This window comes from Diabrotica virgifera, chromosome 7 (assembly GCF_917563875.1).
Source record: "Diabrotica virgifera virgifera chromosome 7, PGI_DIABVI_V3a".
Classification (NCBI taxonomy): Eukaryota; Metazoa; Arthropoda; class Insecta; order Coleoptera; family Chrysomelidae; genus Diabrotica; species Diabrotica virgifera.
The window spans coordinates 100,064,510-100,085,508 of NC_065449.1; the positions used below are offsets into that span (position 1 = coordinate 100,064,510).

General features: G+C 33.6%; 1 protein-coding gene and 1 long non-coding RNA gene across 3 annotated transcripts in view; one reads left to right on the plus strand and one right to left on the minus strand.

Annotated features, from left to right (window-relative positions):
• The window catches only part of LOC126888873 (uncharacterized), a 50,869-nt gene extending 37,580 nt beyond the window's left edge, over positions 1-13,289 (plus strand). The window contains exon 2 of the long non-coding RNA XR_007699689.1: positions 12,815-13,289. This is a non-coding gene — a long non-coding RNA (uncharacterized LOC126888873). The remainder of the gene's footprint in view (positions 1-12,814) is intronic.
• The window catches only part of LOC114340927 (uncharacterized), a 471,416-nt gene that overhangs the window by 30,150 nt on the left and 420,267 nt on the right, over positions 1-20,999 (minus strand). For both annotated transcript variants that reach the window (XM_050657299.1, XM_050657298.1), the window contains exon 6: positions 483-890. In XM_050657299.1, the coding sequence (XP_050513256.1) occupies positions 483-890 (408 nt within the window). The remainder of the gene's footprint in view (positions 1-482; positions 891-20,999) is intronic.

Below are 20,999 nucleotides of genomic sequence, written 5' to 3' on the forward strand. Positions count from 1 at the left end.
TACCTACCCAATATATTTAGCCGTTATAGTAATAGAACAGGCCTAAGCATGTTAGTAGCGACCTCTATACGAAGCAACAAGAAGTCAGGACCTCGATTTTTGACCCGTCGCTTTGTTGTCGAACGTATTCGCTTCGTATCTGTTTAGTATACGTAGCGCATACGTTTGATAACGAAGCGAAGAGTTTAAATATCGACTTCCGTTTCCACTTTCGGTCACTTTGGGTGAAAACCTGGGTGAAAAGCACTACATTTTGCACTTTTTACGTAGAGAAAAGATGTTAAAATGAAATAAGACTTAGAAAGTAGTAGATTTTTCAATTAAAAACTGTATAGACGGACTGACAGACAAACATAAACTGTAGGATCGAAATTTTATTTTCGTACGATTTTTTTGATCCAATTATTTCGTTTTATATTGGTGACGAAATGACGGAAATACTAATATTAGCCCTTAATAAAAGTTATAACTAATAATCTTACTTTTATTTTTGCTCGAGTGGCCACTATCTGAACTCTGAATACTGTCTTTGGAATCTTGTCGATGAATCATATTTCGATTAGTATCGAAATCGTGTTTCTTTTTCCTTAATTCTAATTCTTCTGGATTATTAATGTAGAAATTCAACAGCGCATCGAATAACTGCGTTGCTTCTGAGCTCTGAGTGACTATATCCTTGGTAGCTACAACAGTATCTGTGGCAAAGATTATTGTCGGTCCCCAACACACTGCAAGGTTATAAGCGTCCATTTTATTTTGTTCTTTAAATTCCACTACCTTTATTAAATGTCTTATCAATGTTATCAATGTTTCTGAGTTGGCTTCGGGTATGTGCGTTAAAATTGTGCGGATGTTATCTCTGTCCTTCTTGCCGTAATTCATGTCCGTTTCTAAAACATAAAAGATAGTTTATTATTGCTATTTTGTAATATCAATATAAAAATAGATATCCACATAGGTAAAATATAGCTAAAGCTGCTATATAACTAAAAAGTTCACAACAAATGACATATTAAACAAATAATAATTAAATGAAATGAATGTCGACTCGATTCAAGTTCTCTGTTTAACCCAGGTATGACAATACCAAAAGGCACCGCTAGGAAAATATTCCAATTTGCGGTTCAGAGATCCTGTATGAATCCAGTCTTTGTACTCTAATATAGAGTATGGCATTATTAACAATAGAAAATCTACGGTTTCGTTTTGATTTAAATTAAAACGAAATTGTGTTGACAAACGCGATGGATCCAATGTCATAATAGTACATAGTACATCCTATCTTTTAATAGGTACTTACACTAAAAAAACATAATATTTTTAATTATATCCTAAAAAAACCAACACCTGTACATCAACAACGGCCTCATTCAACACTATGTTCAGATTTTAAAATTTCATTTACAAGACCTTCTGCACTTTGGTCTAACATGCGAATAAATCCCAAAAAACTTTCAGCAACTTCTTCTTTAGAAGGTAAATTATTTTCATCGCAAGTTACATACCGGAAAATAAAATTAGGCTGATCGTGTTTCGAAATATCTTGGGGGACATCCATAAACTACGTCGCTGAAAAGGGGGAGGGGGGCCATGAGTGCACAACCGACGTCGTTCGATGTTCACGAATATAAAAAAATTACCCTATTTTAAAATTAAAAAGAATTAGTAGGTATATTACTTTTATCGCATACTCATTTCGTTTTTATCACTCACAGCCTTAATAATATTGCTAGCAGTTTTGTACAGAATAACAAACAATAAAACATTGTTCTATGTATTTAAACAAACGCTTCTATAAAGAACAACGTCTGGAAGCAATAAATATTAAACTGTTCATTTATTTACTGAATACTCTGTGTGAAACAATTCTACAAGAATGAATAGAAATAAAATATTCTATTTTATTTAGTTAGTACATTGTATTTATACTTAATAAAAGAAATGGTATTGAAATCCAAACAAAATAAGTATCAAGATTTATATGATGCAGTTAAGAAAGCACATCGGAACTCCGATAAAAGTATTGTCTTTTGTCCCAATAAATCTAATTAGTTGTACAGTAAGTTGAGAGAAAAAAGTACGCGGATATTAATGAACTACATAGTAAGTAAATAAACTTTAATAGCTCACTTTAAAAAAAGAATGTGTGTGTGTACTTTGTACGCACGTAAGAAGTTATACTTCTATTATTATGATTTCAACGAAATTAATATACTTAACAGGTTATTTGTATTTTATTTAAATATTAAACTAACTTTCTTTACCTACCACTTTTAAAATTATTTTATTAAAACGATACCAAAAATATAAAAAAAAAGAATATGAATCGTCCGGGATTTGAACCAGGGACCTCTTGATCTCCGGTCACACGCTCTACCACTGAGCTATATTCCTTTTGCTTTGACAGGTTACAAGATTTCTCATAGATACTGACAAATTTAATAGACCAAGTGAAATATACAAAAGTACTTTAAATATACTTACTATTATTATAAAATATCTTATTCCCGAGGAAGACAAATCCAAAGACACAAAAATTATAATAAATAATACATTTACTAAGAACGCTAATATATCCTTTTATATGATATAATATGACTTATTTGCGCTGACAGTGCTTACATACATATCTTGAAAGATTAGCAACGAAATACATACTGTCTGTGTGCGTATGCGCCCGGCATTATAAAATTTCACTCTCGATCGTAAAGACGTATAACTTCAAAAATACAGAAATATGGAATTTTTACGACGCTTTACGACGGAAGGGGGGAGGGTATTAAAAAGTCCGAAATTTTTACGACGTAGTTTATGGATGTTCCCTTGAGTGGTATCAAGAATTATTGAATAAAAACAATTTTTTTAATTAATAAATTAATCAATTTGTTTTCAGTTTCTTGAGCCAGACAATTTATAACTTCGTTTTGTATTTGGGAGCTCAAGTAATTCGTTTTTTTTTAGTTATTGTTTTTATCGATTAATTTAGCTAAAACAGGATCATATTTAGCTAGTAAAAGAACCACTGACAAAAAATTGCCTTTTTGGGATTCACTTTCATCTAAACTACCAACATGTCCACGAAAGTACGAAACGCTAAATTGCACCCGAAGAGAGTAAGAGTTCCGTCCATTACCCGCTTCATTATTTCCTTCCAAATTCCATATTTTGATGTTTATTAGGAAAATATGTTTTGGTCCCCAATTTAAGGTTGATCTGAACCCCCCCAAAAATAAACTACACATTCAAAAAATTTGAAAAAAATTGAGAAGGTATATGTGATCACTAGAAGTATTTTGACAAATTTTGAGCAAACTTCATGTTTTCGTTTTCGAAAAAACTCAAAAAAACTCCTTTTTTTCAAGTATAAAGCGGGAAAACTAAACATACAATTTTGTTAATTTTCTTACAGCATAAAGATATAATCCTAGGAAATACTTATGAATTTTTAAAAAATTTTTGAATGTACAGTTTTGCCACAGTAGGAAAAAATAATATGTTTCGGCTTATAATAAAGCTACCGGTAAGAAATTGGATAAAATTTCAATAACAACATATATAAAACTGTAACAATGGAAAATATTTCCAATAAAATGTTGAATATTTTTTCCTAAACATATGAAAAATCTCGTTAAACAAGAATTATATCTTGAATTGCCGCTAAGAATTTGTGCCGCCATGACATAGCGCCACCTACACCATCGGTAATATTTATGTTCGATAGATAGCAGTGCCTTCCGCTTCAATCGCGTCACACAGAACTTTATCCTAACAGCGTTGCCATATCAATTACTTTGTACAACAAAATGTTTTAATGTTAGTAGGTAATATAAGCCTACTACTATAACGTCTATTTATAACGCATCAACGTGACCTTCTGAAATTAATTTAACTACTTTTGTTGAAATATTTTCAGTCCCCTTGGCCGTATTAGATTTTGATATATTTAGGGCCGGTACTTTCTGTTTCGATTAAACCCTAGTTGGCAATTGGCATTTTAATGTTTTTAAGTACCATAAAGTTGTCTTTTTTTATTTGCATTTTTTCATGTATCTCTGAAGCTTTGTATTTGACTATATTTTGAATTGGAATTGGAGCATAGTCTTCATTTATTTGTCAAATAGTGTTTCTAATAACTACCATCCACGGTATTTCTCTTTTGTCGCACTTTTATGTTTATTAAAGATTTTAATTGAAATTATTACTTTATCTTTAAAATTTTCATTGTCCATTACTTTTTGCATTTGTGGTGAGCTAAATTTAAGGGAAAACAATTGGACGATAATATGTAAACAGATATGGAGTAAGAGCAGTAAATAACCACTTCTAAAATTAATTGAGGAGAGGTTAAAAATATTTTCACCTTCATATTAAAAATAAAAAAGGATCAATATACAAGGAATAATAGGTAACAATCAATTTTAAAAATCTTACATCTATATTGATTTCTTCTCTGTACAAAAACAACAGAAATAAATAAGACAAAAAGAAAAAATGTGTTGTCACTTAATAATAGGTATGTTAAATAAACGTATTGATTAGTCTGATGGAAGTAGAACTTAAAACTGTTATATGGAGCTAATCTGGATCGGTATAAATTAAATGAGAAAGAAAAAAAATCTAATAAACAGTTTCTTTAAGAGCAGGAAGAGAAAGATTATGGAATATTAGAAAATGAAAACGGCGCGGCAGAATAATCATCGATAAAGAAGTAAAAAGAGGAAACGCGATAACGATATCTGGAACAATTGTTTTATCTGATAAGAAACGAAGAACAGCCAGAAATTGCTATCAAAATAAAAAATATAGTAAAGCAGTGTGGATTGTTTCTGTGTTTGAAAAAGGTTATGGGTTTTTACGAGCTTATCCGGACGGGTCAGTAAGTGACAATAATATTGTGGAAGTTAAGTGACTGTATTCATCCCGAGAATATACATCTCTAGAGGCAGCCGAATCCATAAAAACAAGTAGCTTGTTAAGTGAATGTCCCTAAAGAAAACAATAACTTCTTCTTTAGCCTGGTTGCATCCACTCCTGGACAAAAGCCTCCCATGAGTTCGCCACTCTTCTCTGTTTTGTGCTATTTGGTACCAGTCTCTCCCCACTTTTGCTTTGAAGTCATCTAGCCATCGTCTTTGTGGTCTTCCTCTGCTACGACTATGCTCGCGTGGTCTCCAATGTAAAATGTTTCTCGTCCACCTTTCGTTGTTTTGCCGTGGCACGTGACCTGTCCTATCCAGCTCCATTTCATTTGCGCAATTCTTCCAATAACATATTCCACCTTCGTCCTGTTTCGTACGTCCCATTTCGAATATGTTCTCTCAGAGATACTCCTAAGATAGCTCGTTCGATGGCCCTCTGTGTTGTTCTTAATATATTGGCTGATAACCCTGTAAGTGTCACGGTCTCCACTCCATAAGTCATAACTGGTAGAATACAACCAGTACCGGCGCTAGGGTATGAGGCGCCCGCCTGCAAAACAAGCATAGGCGCCCTTCGGTTTCTTTTAAATTAATATTTTATATCGCAGCAGCGGAAAAAATCTCATTTTGGAGCCCCTAAACAGGGGCGCCCGCCTGCAGTGCATCCCTTTCAGGCCCGTTATCGCCGGCCCTGAATACAACTGTTGAGTACCCTTTTTTCGAGATTTATTGGTATCTTTTTGTTTTTCAACACATCACTGAGTCTTGCAACTGCTGCCCAATTAATTCAGATTCTTATAGCTATCTCGTCCGTTTGATTCTGATGGCCTAGTTTGATCGTGTGACTCTTCGACACTTTCGATCTCATTTCCAACTAAGTCGATTCTGATATTTTGATTTGTCATCACTTTTGTTTTATTTAAATTCATTTTTAAACCGCCTTTCTCAGATTCATGTTTAAGCATCTCTAGTATCTTAGATGACTTCCTTGCGTTATTCATTCCGTTTAATACGGTCCAGAGTTCTATGGAATCGAATGCCCCATTGTACAGAAAGAACAATAATACAAATGAAATATTAACGGTAGGCGGCCAGCAGTCAGAGAGAGTAAAAAATATATTTGCTGGGAACGATAATCACAGAAAATAACGATTATACTCCAGAAATAAGTGAGAGAATTGAAAAAGCACGTGCCAACTTCGTGAAAATGAAAAAGATTTTATGCAGCAAAGATCTGATATTGGCCCTCAGAATAATTATATGTTATGTACACAGTGTGCTTTACTAAGGAGCTGAATCATGGACATTAAATCGAAATGCAATAAATCGACGAGCAAGACAGAGAAGAACTAGTTTTGGTTTTAGTGAAATAGTTTTGAGTATTTTTTTCTGTTAACAACCATTTTTAATATCTTTATTATAGCCTTTTTGGACCTTATTCTGCGGTATCTCATGAAACTGATTACGCAAAAAGATCTCATGGGAATATTTTTTCCAAGAAACACGATGTTTTCGCCTTGCTTAAACATATTTTGCCGAATTTAAAATCAAAATCCTGTTCTTTTCTTCTATTCTTTTTCTATCATACATTGACTTTATTCTCTCAGATATTTTTAGTTCGTAACACGTTGATGAACAGAACGTCTATAGACGACATTTTTAAAATAACGAGTTATGACAAAAAATCGGTAGATTTTTGTAGATTTTTTGTCACATTACATCTACAGATGCATATGAAATATAATACGACATCCATGGTCGTCGTCCACATGTTTACAAAAAACATATTGTTTCCATAAAACAAATTTAGCAATTTCGCTATTACACTGGCGGACAAAAAATTTAGGTCACTAGATGAATTATTTGATGCCTTGGATTTCCTAAACCTGTTGTCCGATTTGAATGATTTTTTTAGTATGTTATAGCTTTATTATTTAAGAATCTTAATGTGTTAATATTGTTGCTAGACAGGTAAATGTCATTTTATACCGGTTGTAACAATCATACTGTGTTTTTCCTTAAAGTTCGGAACACTCTGTGGAATATTATAGTATAGATAAAATATTAAGATTAGAACTCAATTGTAGCCTTAGGCTTTCTTAACAATTTCTTTTTTGATTCATTTGCTTATGTTGGATAATAAAAAAAGTTAGGTACTTTAACAACTAGCCATGTTCTTCATCAATACAGGGTGTTTCTAAATAAGGGCGACAAACTTTAAGGGGTAATTCTACATGAAAAATAATGACAATTTGCTTTATAAACATATGTCCACAAATGCTTAATTTCCGTGATACGGGATGTTGAATTTTTTCTTACCAACTGACGGTTTATTTCTTGCTCTAAAACCGATTGAGATATGCAACTGAAATTTGGTAGGTTTTAAGAGGTAGTTATTGCGCATTGTTTGACATACCATTAAGAATTTTATATTCACCATTGGCGTGCATACGGGTATAAATATTTTAGATACATCCCGTATGCACGCCAATGGCGAATATAAAATTATTAATTGTATGCCAAACAATGCGCAATAACTACCTCTTAAATCCTACCAAATTTCAGTTGCATATCTCAATCGGTTTTAGAGCAACAAATAAACCGTCAGTTGGTAAGAAAAAATTCAACATCCCGTATCACGGAAATTAACCATTTGTGGACAATGTTTATAAAGCAAACGGTCATTATTTTTTCATGTAGAATTACCCCTTAAAGTTTGTCGCCCTTATTTAGAAACACCCTGTATTGATGAAGAACATGGCTAGTTGTTAAAATACCTAACTTTTTTATTATCCAACATAAGCAAATGAATAAGAAAAGAAAGTGTTAAGAAAGCCTAAGGCTACAATTGAGTTCTAATTTCAATATTTGAGGCGTCCAGAGCAACAGTGGCCTAACCCACATCCCACAATTTTACCAAAATGCTTTTAATACAATAAAGTTATGCATTACTTCAGTGTTTTCAGATGCAGAGTGGCTGAAGCAACCATTTCTTGAACTAGTCTGCATCTGAAAACACTTAAATAAAGAATAACTTTAATGTAATAATATCGTTTTGGTAAAATTGTGGGATGTGGGTTAGGCCACTGTTGCTCTGAGCGCCTCATTTTATCTATGCTATAATATTCCACAGAGTTTTCCGAACTTTAAGGAAAAACACAGTATGATTGTTACACCCGGTATAAAATGACATTTACCTGTCTAGCAACGATATTAACACATTAAGATTCTTAAATAATAAAGCTATAACATACTAAAAAATCATTCAAATCGGACAACAGGTTTAGGAAATCCGAGGCATCAAATAATTCATCTAGTGACCTAAATTTTTTGCGCGCCAGTGTATATTTATTCTACTTTTCAAAACTCATATAGTGTCACAACACTTGCTTATACATTTGACGCACAGTCCGTCAACGTGTTAAAACGTTTATGTATAAACAAAATTTGTGCTAATACATTTTTTACAAGATTGCAAGCGGTCATAAAATTTTATTACCATTTTTCAGTGTGAGATAAGAGATGACTAACAACTGGAATATTTAGTTACCGAGAAACATAATATGCAATTAGTCTATGATGTGAGGCCGCTCTCGTCTGAAAAAAAATTCTGATTTGGTTTCTTTGCGGATTCCTATTCAAAAATGTCCCCTTTAAATAAATCAGAAGGGTGCCGGCGAAATTTTTGGGCAGAAATTGTCTAAACAATGTTTCTAAACAAATTACAAGATTGGTAATTGGTATTTAGTGTAACTCAATCTGAATCTTGCGGGTAACGCAATCTGAAGTTGGCTGCGGGGGGAAACTATGGAGTACGGTTCGGAAGCTTGGGAGTAGTTGCAACTGTGAGTTACTCGAAACCCAGCATAGATCGAGGTTGCGCCTTTGCGCCATCTCCTATAAAAGAAAGTAGTTATATCTTTTAGACTATGAATAAGGTGAATATTGATTTCTTCGGCCAACTCCAGGAGTTTCCCCCATTTACATATGGTGACTGCTTAAGTCCTGTAAACTGTAGGGTGGTTGTTGGTTTTCCATATTTTTGTCGTGCGATATGATTGGCGTATGTAATTGGTACATTGTAAATAATTAAATAAATAAATAAATTGTTTAAAAAACTATGGTAATAATAATATACAAAATTTAAAGAGAAGTAGTCCCGGTTATGTGGTAGCTCCCGCATGAAAAATGCTTCCCATTCAGTTTCTCTGGAATTCCTGCTCAAAAATGTCTCCTTTAAACATTATGAGAAGGGTTCCGGACGGCATTTTTGGCCAGAAATTGTTTAAATAACTTTTTTCTACAACCGTGTTAAAAATGCAATTTTTAGCACTCCATACGAGCGTTAAAAATGCTACTTTAAGGCACTAGTGCTTTAAAAATTTTAAGGCACTGCAGTTAAAAGTGAAATGTCAAATTGTGAAACGTCAAAATATTTATATTTCATATTTCATTTATTAACATTAATATTAATAGTACAACTTGCTCAATTTGAAAAAGGTAGTTTAAAAGGTTTTTTAAAATTTAATTTAAACTGTATTATTGCATTTTTAACACGTTTATAGAAAAAACTATTAAAATTTGTTAGAATATACTTACAACAATAAAAGTAGATGTTATTCTATACGCTCTGAGCTTCGCTGGTGTCGATTCTAGCGGATTACTTTTCACCGGTAATTTTTAAATTTATTATTTAATTGTTATCGCTTAATATTTACAACGCTAAAAAGTAATTAAATTGTAATAGATTTTTTTAAGATTTTGCTAATCATTTTGACGTTCTGTTGATGAAATATTAATTTCTTACTTCGGATACTTTCACAATTATCGTGTAGATGGCGCTAAGATTAATAGAATAATTTATAATTAAATATTAAGGAACATTAAAAAACTTAAATTCAGTATTTAAAATATAAGTATATTTAAGGTAAAAATATATACCACAGCTTTGACCAACTAATATTTTTTATAATTAATGTTTTTAATTTTAATTTTAAATTAATCACTTTGACATTTTATGTCAAATTTCCGGTAAACATTTACAGACTTGTCACTACTGGCGCTCGCGAATGCGTAAATATCCCCTCTACGTACGGGCTCACAGCGTATAGTTGTTATGTTATGATTTACGTATTGACAGTATAGACGGTTTTGATGTAATGTCAAGAAAAATATAAAAATGGAATGTCAGTCAAGTTCAAGTAAAAGTTTTTGTAGGTATTGTCATTGTCCTGTAAATGAGAATGAATAAATTATAATTGTTGATATATAAGACGTTTTTAGAAAAAATATTGTATGATATACGTGTTAAAAAGTACATTTTTAAGGCACTCATGTGAATTGCAGAATTCGCTTCGCTGATTCTGCAAACTTTCACATGCCTGCCTTAAACGTGTACTTTTAAACTTTTAACACTTATATCATAAATAACTATTAAATTTTATTTTTAACGCGCATAATTAACAAGTAAAAAACAACGATTTATTTTTGAAATAAGCCCCGGTTACCCAGCAAAATCTTAAAATTAAATGTTTAAGCTTCGATTTTAGGCACTTATCAACTACAAAAATAATAATAATTATCAGTTTTCAAGCCTCTAACTCGAATATGCGTATGTTCGCATTTTTCAGATTTTAAATCGCTTATAACTCAAAAACTGTAAACTTGTCAGAAAAATGAAAACAAACTTTTTTATTTAGTATTACCCGAAAAACCTGAAAAAATATTTTCCCGTGCAAAATAAAAGATTGTTGAAATATAACCTGCCGCATCGGCATTAAAATTGGATGGACGCATAATAACATCAACGAATTGAACGAATATAATATAGCTCATAGAGGAAGCTTTTATATAAAACAGATGGTCACGTTTATAAGGAGGCTTGTTGACGAGGGATGTTACGGCCGCAGAGCGGGCGGTGGTGAGATGACGGTGACTACGGACGTTGTCAGATCTATGCACCTCCATAGCACCTACTCAGTTGGAACGCAAAATCCTATGCTAAAACGTTACAGGGCCGTAAACTTCTACTCACTATATATTCTTTGATACATTTTAAAAAGAACGGTCTAAATTTAAGATAGAACCGACTACTCTTCATAATTTTGAAAAAGAAATGTTTAAACTTTAATTCAAGCACTTGGCTATTTCAGATATATTAATATACATAAAACTAAGTTTTTAAACTTCGAAAATATGTATTATCGCATTTTTCAGATTTTAAATCGCCCTTAACTCGAAATCTATCAACTTTTGAGAAAAATGACAACATACCTTTCTTGTTAGAATGGCCCAAAAAACCTAAAAAAATATTTTCCCGAGAAAAAGGATGATCTTTTGAATTTAAAAAAAAAAATTTTTATACAATTTCTGGCCAAAAATTTCGCCCTGCGCACTTCATATTTCCTTAAAGAGAACATTTCTGAATAGGAATCCGCAGAGAAACCGAACCATAATTTTTTTTAGACGAGAGCGGCATCACTTCATGGACTAAATGTTTCTTGCTAACATTACATTGTTATTAGGCCTTGATAAAATTACTGTCTAAACAATTTGGCAACAGGGCCAATTGAGCCAATTGAGCCAATGGGTGTAAGGACAGAATAGTGTTCAGGTTTCTACATTATTACAGAGTCATCATGTAGAAATCTACAATTAAGTTGAAAATGTTACCACAGTAACATGCTACAGTACAGCCATCTCTAGGATCAGAAACAAATTAATTAAGGGTTCATATCAACCTTAAAGAAAGTAAAATTATTAAGCTTGAAGTCTTTAAGGGGCCCCTCCTAACGTCGGGGCCCCCCGCCTTGCGGGCCTGTCAGCTACGCCAAGTGAGTAGTTTCGAGACACGGAATCATCGGTAGCAAGAAAATGGTAGCAAGGCGCATTTAATCAGGTGAGGTAAATAAAAATTTAAACACGCCTAATCCTTGATCTACGATAACTCTTTCGTGCACGTAATTTGGCATTTATAGGTCAATTTTTCCTGCAGGGCGGGGCAACCTGCCATACTGCTGTCGCAGTTTATCAATTTCTGCAGGGACATTTTCCAGGCAGATTCTTTTCACAATTTACTGATTTCCCTTACCCGTTGTCCTAGGTGAACGACAAACACGACAACGCGACACGACGCAACGCGACGCGAAAATATCAAGTAATGGTTGTATTTGTGTGTGGAATATGGAATACGTTTTCGGGTTAATCAGTCTACGACAAGACGCGACGAAGTGCGAACTTGTTTTGTTAGCGACGAGACACGACGTAGTGTTTTCAGAAGTATTTATGAATCTTGAAATAGAGAAAATTGAGTTGTTAAAAAAGAACATGGACGTTCAGGATGATGATTATCTGAATTGGTTAAAATTTATATGCACCTATTTAAAAAAATAGCCTCCACTAAATAAACTTCTGTTTCGGATAAACATACAAGAAATGGTGCTTTTGAAAGAATTAGCGAAATTCGAGATACAACCACAATCATCATTATCATCCCAGACTTCGTCAAGCATCATTGCTTTTTTCAATTCAAATGATGCTACGCAATATTTTATTAAATAAATGAAAACTATTAGTAACTATATAGTAGCAGTGTTTTTTCATTAACATACCTTAAAGTCAGTAACAGCCTCTCCTCAATAGAAATTGGTTTTTGAAAATTACTTATTGACAGTTGAATACTGGGTTTAACAGCTGCAATAATATAATCGAAAGTGCTTGGTAATAAGCCACAAGACTCTTTACTTTAAACCAACGTGGATTATTTCTTAATTTCGAATGTAAATGATGAAACTCTCCAAATTTATTTCGCTCTAAACATATAAGTATTTGTTGTCTTTCTTCTTCGTTTATGGAATTTTTTTTAAAGCTAAGTATTTAAAATATGAATTTTCTAGTAACACTGCCGTATACTTCCCCATACTTAAGAATAGGAATGAATTGACATCGTGACGTTTGTCCTAGGTTGAGCGATGGAAAGCGACGCGATGCGGCGCTACATAAGCCACACGTCGCGTGAATTACTGGTCGCATCGTATCTCATCGCATCGCATCGCGTCGCGTCGTTTTCCGTCGCTCACCTAGGACAACGGGTTATCCTGCACATTCTCCATACCTCACATCTCCAGACGCATACATTTGGGGCATGGCGAAAACTGCAGTTTTTAAACGGACACCACAAATCATCCATGAATTAAAGGATACCGTTAGAGCCTTCTCCGCGGACCTGAGACAACCCTTAATTCATAACATGACGAGAAAGTTGGAACATCGGTATGAACTATGTCTTGAGCGAGGAGGAGCATAATTAGAACATATAATAAAGTGTCAATAATATGTATTTCTTAAACCAATAAAATAATTACAAGCTAAGTACTGTTTATTTTGGGCTAATCTACTATTTTCAATGGGAAATAAGCCACAATTTTACCAAAAAAATGATTTTATTAACGTTTCGACGCCCAAGTCGGGTGTCGTTGTCAAAATACAAAATAATACTAAATTAAACAAAAATGTTGTTGCTTAGTAAAAAATTCTTCTAATAATTTATTTAATCTGACTCATTTATATCGGCAATTCAGACATGTAATATACATTTTAAAGTAGAAGACTTTAAAATGATATTGCCAATATTGATGAGTTGCGTTCCTGGGACGACTTTACTAAAAGATAGTTCATTTGATTACATGAAATCAACCCAACTCAAGAATATCCTCCACAAAAAATATTGGCTTCGAAACGTTAATAAAATCATTTTTTGGTAAAATTGTGGCTTATTTCCCATTGAAAATAGTTGATTATAAAAATGCCACATGCAAATAGCTTCAGAACAACATTATTTTGGGCTATACTGTATTTTTCGAGCCTTCAACCATTTTCCGGTGCAGGACCTTTAAAATTTTACTTTTATCTATGAATATTTATTTATATCTATCTTTCGTAGCTTGGATAAGTGCATTCTTCTTGTTTTTCTCTTTTTCCTAATACTTTCTATGAGCTCGAAACTAGGGATTAGAATACCAAATATACAAATAATAGAAAATATTCAAAGAAATTGGTGACCAAAAACAAAATTAGCACAGAAAATTATTTTACTATTAAAATATCCACGCTAATCGATAACGACACGGTAAATTAGGAACGGATAAGTACTACAGACTTTGTTCAGGTGACAGAAAATTAAGTAATAAAGAAGGTCAAACACTACGTCCTTCCGTTGAAAACAACATACTGGTACTAATTACACTATGATTATCTGTGTATTCAAAGACAAGAAATTTAGTACATTGTTATTTGATTAATAGTAAAATATTGTAATAAAAAAACCCAATGGCTAAAATTAGAGTAAGTCGTTACAATTAACGTAGGAATAAATATTGGAATTTCTAAGTGTAAATTACGTTATTATATTCGTATAAAATCAAGCTTATTTTTGCCTCGAGAAGCACTCAATAAAAATCAAAAATTTTAAAATTAGTAAACTCAAAATAGAACATTATCTCTAATCTATCCTTTTTTCTAAATTTTTTCGATTTCCCACACATTTGGCTATGCATAGTATGAGTCAAAATAGGAGTGAAGTACACTGGGCATTTAGAAGACCTGGCAACTGAGTACTCGGAATAAGCCGTGGTGAAGACTGCAAGTTGTTAAGCTCGGAACAGCCAAATTGGAAGTATTTCTTGAGTGTGAGAAAGTATGTCGTAGGAGTCTTGTTTGATGACAATTTAATATTCGTCAAAGTGTCCTTGGGTGCATATTATTTTCTTAGCATTTTCCAGTTAAGATTTCATTTACGGGTTTAAGAAGATTCTGTCAGCCGCCTGGATTCCATATGGGGGGTAATTGTATCTTACTATGCTCAAATTTTTTAACGTGTTTTTTGTGTAGTCTTAATGTGCCGTAAATGTATAGAGTACAAAAAACCCATCGTCTTAATATTTGTGGATTATGAGAAAGCATTTGACACAGGTGACCACCAGAAAATACTCAAAGTTTTTAAAAAATACCGAATAGATCACCGCTACACCACTGTCATCAAAAATATATATGATTACGCTACGGCACCCAATGGAATACATGTGTGAGCGTGCAAACCTAGACGAAAGGCTCACGGACTCAGGTTTGCGGACGACATAGTCCTGATAACAGATCGCATTGATCATGCCATCGAAATGTGCGAAAGGCTCTACCATGCCTCTACACAAGTGGGTTTAAAGATCAACCACTCAAAAACACAAGTGATGACAAACCTTGTTCTGATTGAGAACATCAACATAGCTAGAACAAGTATAGAACAAACGCCCGCATACAAATATCTGGGGCACGAAATTTGTTTAAGTAGAAATAACCAGACCAATGAACTAATACATAGAATATGGTTGACTTGGGCGACTTATGGAGAGCTAAGAGACGTTGTCAAATCAGGTCTTCCCATCTGCTTAAAGAGAAAGGTTTTTGATCAATGCGTGCGGTTCTAACATAGAGGATGACCTGATAACCCGGTCTATATAGACATTTCAAATAACAAAAATTGCCGGAGAGCCAAATTTTGGTGGAGAGCTAGGGTATACCATAACAAATAAAGTTTAAAAAGTCCCCATCGATCTAAAAAGTGTGCTTCAAAAGTTATTCGGGGTCAAAGGTCAAAATTTGAGATTTTTTGGATTTTTTTCGAAAACGTTAAAAAAAAAAACCTTAAACCAAAGTTAAGTTTTATCAAAAAAAAACCTTAAACCAAAGTTATAGATCTTAAAATTCTCTACAAAAATAGTTCTTACTATTTTTTTCCTAAGAGTTGCCATTCCTGAGATATCGCGATTCAAAGAGTCACATTATACATGATATGCACACGTTTCCACACCACCTGTGAGGTAGTGTACTCGGCGCGTTTTTTTTACCGTGGTTTCCCCTGTAGGCCTACTCCACTAACTGTTTTGACAATTTTAGGATAATTTAAGGAAACAATACTGGTCAAGTTCTAGATATTACCTTATTATTGATATTGATTATTGATATTGCTATTGATTATTAGGTTAACTATTGTTTTGATTTCTTTAGATATTTTAATCAGATTCATATTCTTGAAAGTCAAGTCTTCTTGTCTTAACAGTCAAGTCTTCTTCGATTTCATCTTCTTCCTGTTCCTCTTGCTGGATGTTCAAAAATTGTTCAAATGTGACCGAGTCATTGGTCTCTTCATTAAAATCACAGGAGTCTTCCTCTGTTGTACTAAACTGGACATTTGAGCAAGACTGACCTTGGCAGTTGGTACACACTAGAGAACACAGCAACCCGACTTTTTTACATCCACATTTGGCACTACAACCTTTTTTGCAATTGCAAAAAATAGTGTTAAGGAGTTTTTCTGGAGCAGGTGGGAGTAAGGTTTTAATCGGTTCCAGAGTATTATCTATTAATTTCCAACCGCAGTCTTCTGGATTCAGTTCATTGCCTAGCCATGTTTGAACTTGATAATATACTCGATACAAATGTTGAAAAGCAGATGCTGATGTTGGAGGAAGACATGATAGTTGTACTTGTTTCTTGTTTCGCGTATTTTTTACAAAAGTTAAGTATCGGTATTTATCAAGACAAATAATTTTTTTTGGAGCTCCATAAACCGCAAGAAGAAAGCTGAAAGGAGGCTGAAATGTTAACTGACAAATTAACAGCTGCGAATATTGAAGTGAAACAAGCTAAAAATGACGCAGATGTCCTTATAATTGAGACAGCAATTGAAAAATTTAAGGCAACAAACACAACAATTGTAGTTGGTGAAGGTGTTGATTTGTTGGTACTAATTACTGCAAGGACTCCAGTAGATAAAGTTATTTATTTTCTGAAACCTGGAAGGGCTCAACAGCGAACAGAGATATATTCTTCGAATAGTTTATCGGCTTATCCCAAATGCCAAAAGTACATTTTATTTTTACATGCGATAACCGGCTGCGACACTACGTCCGCAATGTACAGAAGGGGCAAAACGTCAGTACTTAAATTATTCGAAAAAAAAAAGATTTGACTGACTGCTGTAAAGTAACTTGATTCTACACCGCAAACAATAATTACGGAAGGAATTCGCTTTCTTCTTGCGGTTTATGGAGCTCCAACAAAAATTATTTGTCTTGATAAATACCGATACTTAACTTTTGTAAAAAATACGCGAAACATGAAACAAGTACAACTATCATGTCTTCCTCCAACATCAACATCTGCTTTTCAACATTTGTATCGAGTATATTATCAAGTTCAAACATGGCTAGGCAATGAACTGAATCCAGAAGACTGGGGTTGGAAATTAATAGATAATACTCTGGAACCGATTAAAACCTTACTCCCACCTGCTCCAGAAAAACTCTTTAACACTATTTTTTGCAATTGCAAAAAAGGTTGTAGTGCCAAATGTGGATGTAAAAAGTCGGGTTGCTGTGTTCTCTAGTGTGTACCAACTGCCAAGGTCAGTCTTGCTCAAATGTCCAGTTTAGTACAACAGAGGAAGACTCCTGTGATTTTAATGAAGAGACCAATGACTCAGTCACATTTGAACAATTTCTGAACATCCAGCAAGAGGAAGAGGAAGAAGATGAAATCGAAGAAGGCTTGACTGTTGAAGTAGACTTTCAAGAATATGAATCTGATTAAAATATCTAAAGAAATCAATAGTTAACCTAATAATCAATAGCAATATCAATAATCAATATCAATAATAAGGTAATATCTAGAACTTGACCGGTATTATTTCCTTAAATTATCCTAAAATTGTCAAAACAGTTAGTGGAGTAGGCCTACAGGGGAAACCACGTTAAAAAAAACGCGCCGAGTACACTACCTCACAGGTGGTGTGAAAACGTGTGCAAATCATGTATAATGTGACTCTTTAAATCGCGATATCTCAGGAATGGCAACTCTTAGGAAAAAAATAGTAAGGACTACTTTTGTAGAGAATTTTAAGATCTACAACTTTGGTTTAAGGTTTTTTTTTTGATAAAACTTACCGTTTTCGAAAAGAATCCAAAAAATCTTAAAATTTGACCTTTGACCCCGAATAACTTTTGACGCACACATGGGATCGATGGGGACTTTTTAAACTTTATTTGTTAAGGTATACCCTAGCTCTCCACCAAAATTTGGCTCTCCGGCAATTTTTGTTATTTGCCAAGCATTTTGATGTCAAAGTTGACCGGATTATGAAGCGGATATGCCAAAATTGGATGCAAGCGGCTCAAGACAGGAATTTGTGGGTTGAACTATGGGAGACCTACGTTCAGCAGTGGACATGTATACGCTGAATGATGATAATGAAGATGAATGGGCCGTTTCTAGATGTTTTTTGAATTTTAAATAAAATGTTTCAACAACCTTCCCAGTTTTTATAACTTCGGAAGAATTCTATAAGGATTTTTTTCAATATTTTTTTAAATAAAAAATAGGATCGTTCTTTAGTAGTGGTTCTATATAGTTTTTGACCATAGCTCTGAAAATGGCTTTGTAAGCCTAAAGCGCTCAGCTAGGAATTAAATATTTTTACACACTTCAAAAATACTTTTCTTTTCCATTTATTAATTTGCCATAAGTTTGTACAAAACATTTATTGTGGTATTTCAAAGAACTTATTGTCACCTCTACACATCAGATCGGGTCTCGCTAAACAGTTTATCAACCCATTCAACCGACAATATGAAAATTTTATCTACCGCAAGGTTCCAGACTGGGATATTTACTGGCCGCAAATTTAAAAAATAAACGCTACTTAGCATCATCGAAAATATAAGAGAAATTCAGTTAAAAACAAAGTAAACCTTGTTAACAACAAATGAAAGACATTAAACTTGGGTACACTACAAAAATTCAATAGACAAAAAAAATTTAATGCATCGTGTTGTTTGGTAAATAAACTTGCGTGCATAGAAATTGGCGCACTTTAAATTTTTGACTTGAACTATATTTATTTCCAAAACTACATATCGCCGGTCCGGATTAAGAATGACGTAACTGCAAAATGCCAAATTTCTCAGGAGAGCAAAAAAACGAGTATTAAATATTTAAAATAGGACAACGTGGAATGAAGTAAACACTTCTGTTGTATGTAGGCATATATGAATTTATTAAAAAATTCTTAAAATTTATCCACGAAGGAGTGGAAGTACAAAACGTTTTCGGTCAGACTGACCATCGTCAGTGTGAACCTGGAAATAAGTAAACCACTAAGATTAAAAAGCAAAAGGGCGACATTTTGACAGATGAAAATTTTTTAAGAAAATGTGGTTACTTACGTCCAGTGTACAAGTAATTGAAACTAGCCACTTCAATAGTTTCAATTACTTGTACACTGGACGTAAGTAACCACATTTTCTTAAAAAATTTTCATCTGTCAAAATTTCACCCTTTTGCTTTTTAATGTTAGTGGTTTACTTATTTCCAGGTTTACACTGATGATGGTCAGTCTGACCGAAAACGTCTTGTACTTCCACTCCTTCGTGGATAAATTTTAAGGATTTTTTAATAAATTCATATATGCCTACATACAACAGAAGTGTTTACTTCATTCCACGTTGTTATATTGAAGGTATACAGCCAACTACAGGGTTTACTCCCTTTTTAAAGTTTTAAAGATTTAAAATAGGGATTAAATGAGGACTAATCGTCCAGGAGCATCGGTATGGCGTTTATTCTTACAATGGTGGCTGTCATTTTTACCCCTGTTGGTTCGAATTTCATTATCTTAATTTCATCCCCCCATTTTCAATCCTTTTTACAGTTGCGTCATTCTTCATATAAAATTTTTAAAAAATTTAAAATAGTGATTAAATAAAGAGTAACCGTCCGGAGCATCGGTATGTTGTTTATTCTTACAATTATGGCTTTTAGTTTCATCCTCATTGGTTCGAATTTTATTATCTTAATTTAATCCCTCCATTTTCAACCCTATCTACAGTTGCGTCATTCTTGATCTTAAAACTTTTTTGTACAAAAAACTATTTTTAAATATTTAGTATGCCATTTTCAACCTTATTTACAGTTGCGTCATTATTCATGTGAAACAAGATCTAAAATGGTGTGTATTTCAATAACGACGCAACTACCCTATAGTGGCTTAGCGCACAGTTATAGTTCTGTCGATTTTGTATCATCTGTATACAGTATTTAAGAAGTTAATTACGCAATAAACAGGAATTGACAAAATTTACAGTTCTTCTTCTTCTTCTACGGCACTACAGCCTAAATTGAGCATTGGCCTCCTTTATTTTTTGCTACCACCCTTGCTTGTCTGTGGCTGCTCTTCTCCATACACGGACTCCTAAAAGGGCTTGTGCGTCGCTGTTTACTGTGTCTTCCCAGCGCTTTCTTGGCTTTCCAACCGGTCTGTTTCCCTACATTCTAGCATTCAGTGCTCTTTTTGGTAGCCTATCCTCTCCCATTCTTATTACATGTCCGGCCCATTGCAATCTTTGTATTCTAATGAAGTCTGACAGGGGTACTTCCTTATAAAGTTGATAAAGTTCGTTGTTGTATCGACTTCTGAAGATTCCATTTTCCCTCACAGGTCCTAGTATTCTCCTCAGTACTTTCCTTTCGAATGTGTTGAGTTTGTTTTTGGATGATTCTTTCAGGACTTAGGCTTCACTGCCATAGCATGTTATTGGTCGAATTAAAGTTTTATAGATTCTCATCTTTGTATTTCGATGGACACTTTGAGACCGAAATATATGGGAGAGGGCAAAATAAGCTCTGATTGCCTGCGTTATTCTCTTCCGTATTTCTCCATCTTTTGATCCGTCGGCATATATTTCTACTCTCAGGTGTGTAAACTTTCCAACCGTTTCAATGCCATCTTCATGTATAATGTTTTGTGGTACTATATTTCTTCTCGTCTGAGTCATTATTTTTGTTTTTTTCTGTGTTAATTTCCAGACCTAATTAGCTTTTTTGTTTGTGTTTTTAACTCTGCGTATGTTTCCTGTACTCCTGTTGATGTTCTACTCATAATTTGCAGTTACGTCATTCTTATTCCGGACCGGCGATTAGTACTTCAACCAAAAAAAAGAATGTGTGTGTACTTTGTACGCACGTAAGAAGTTG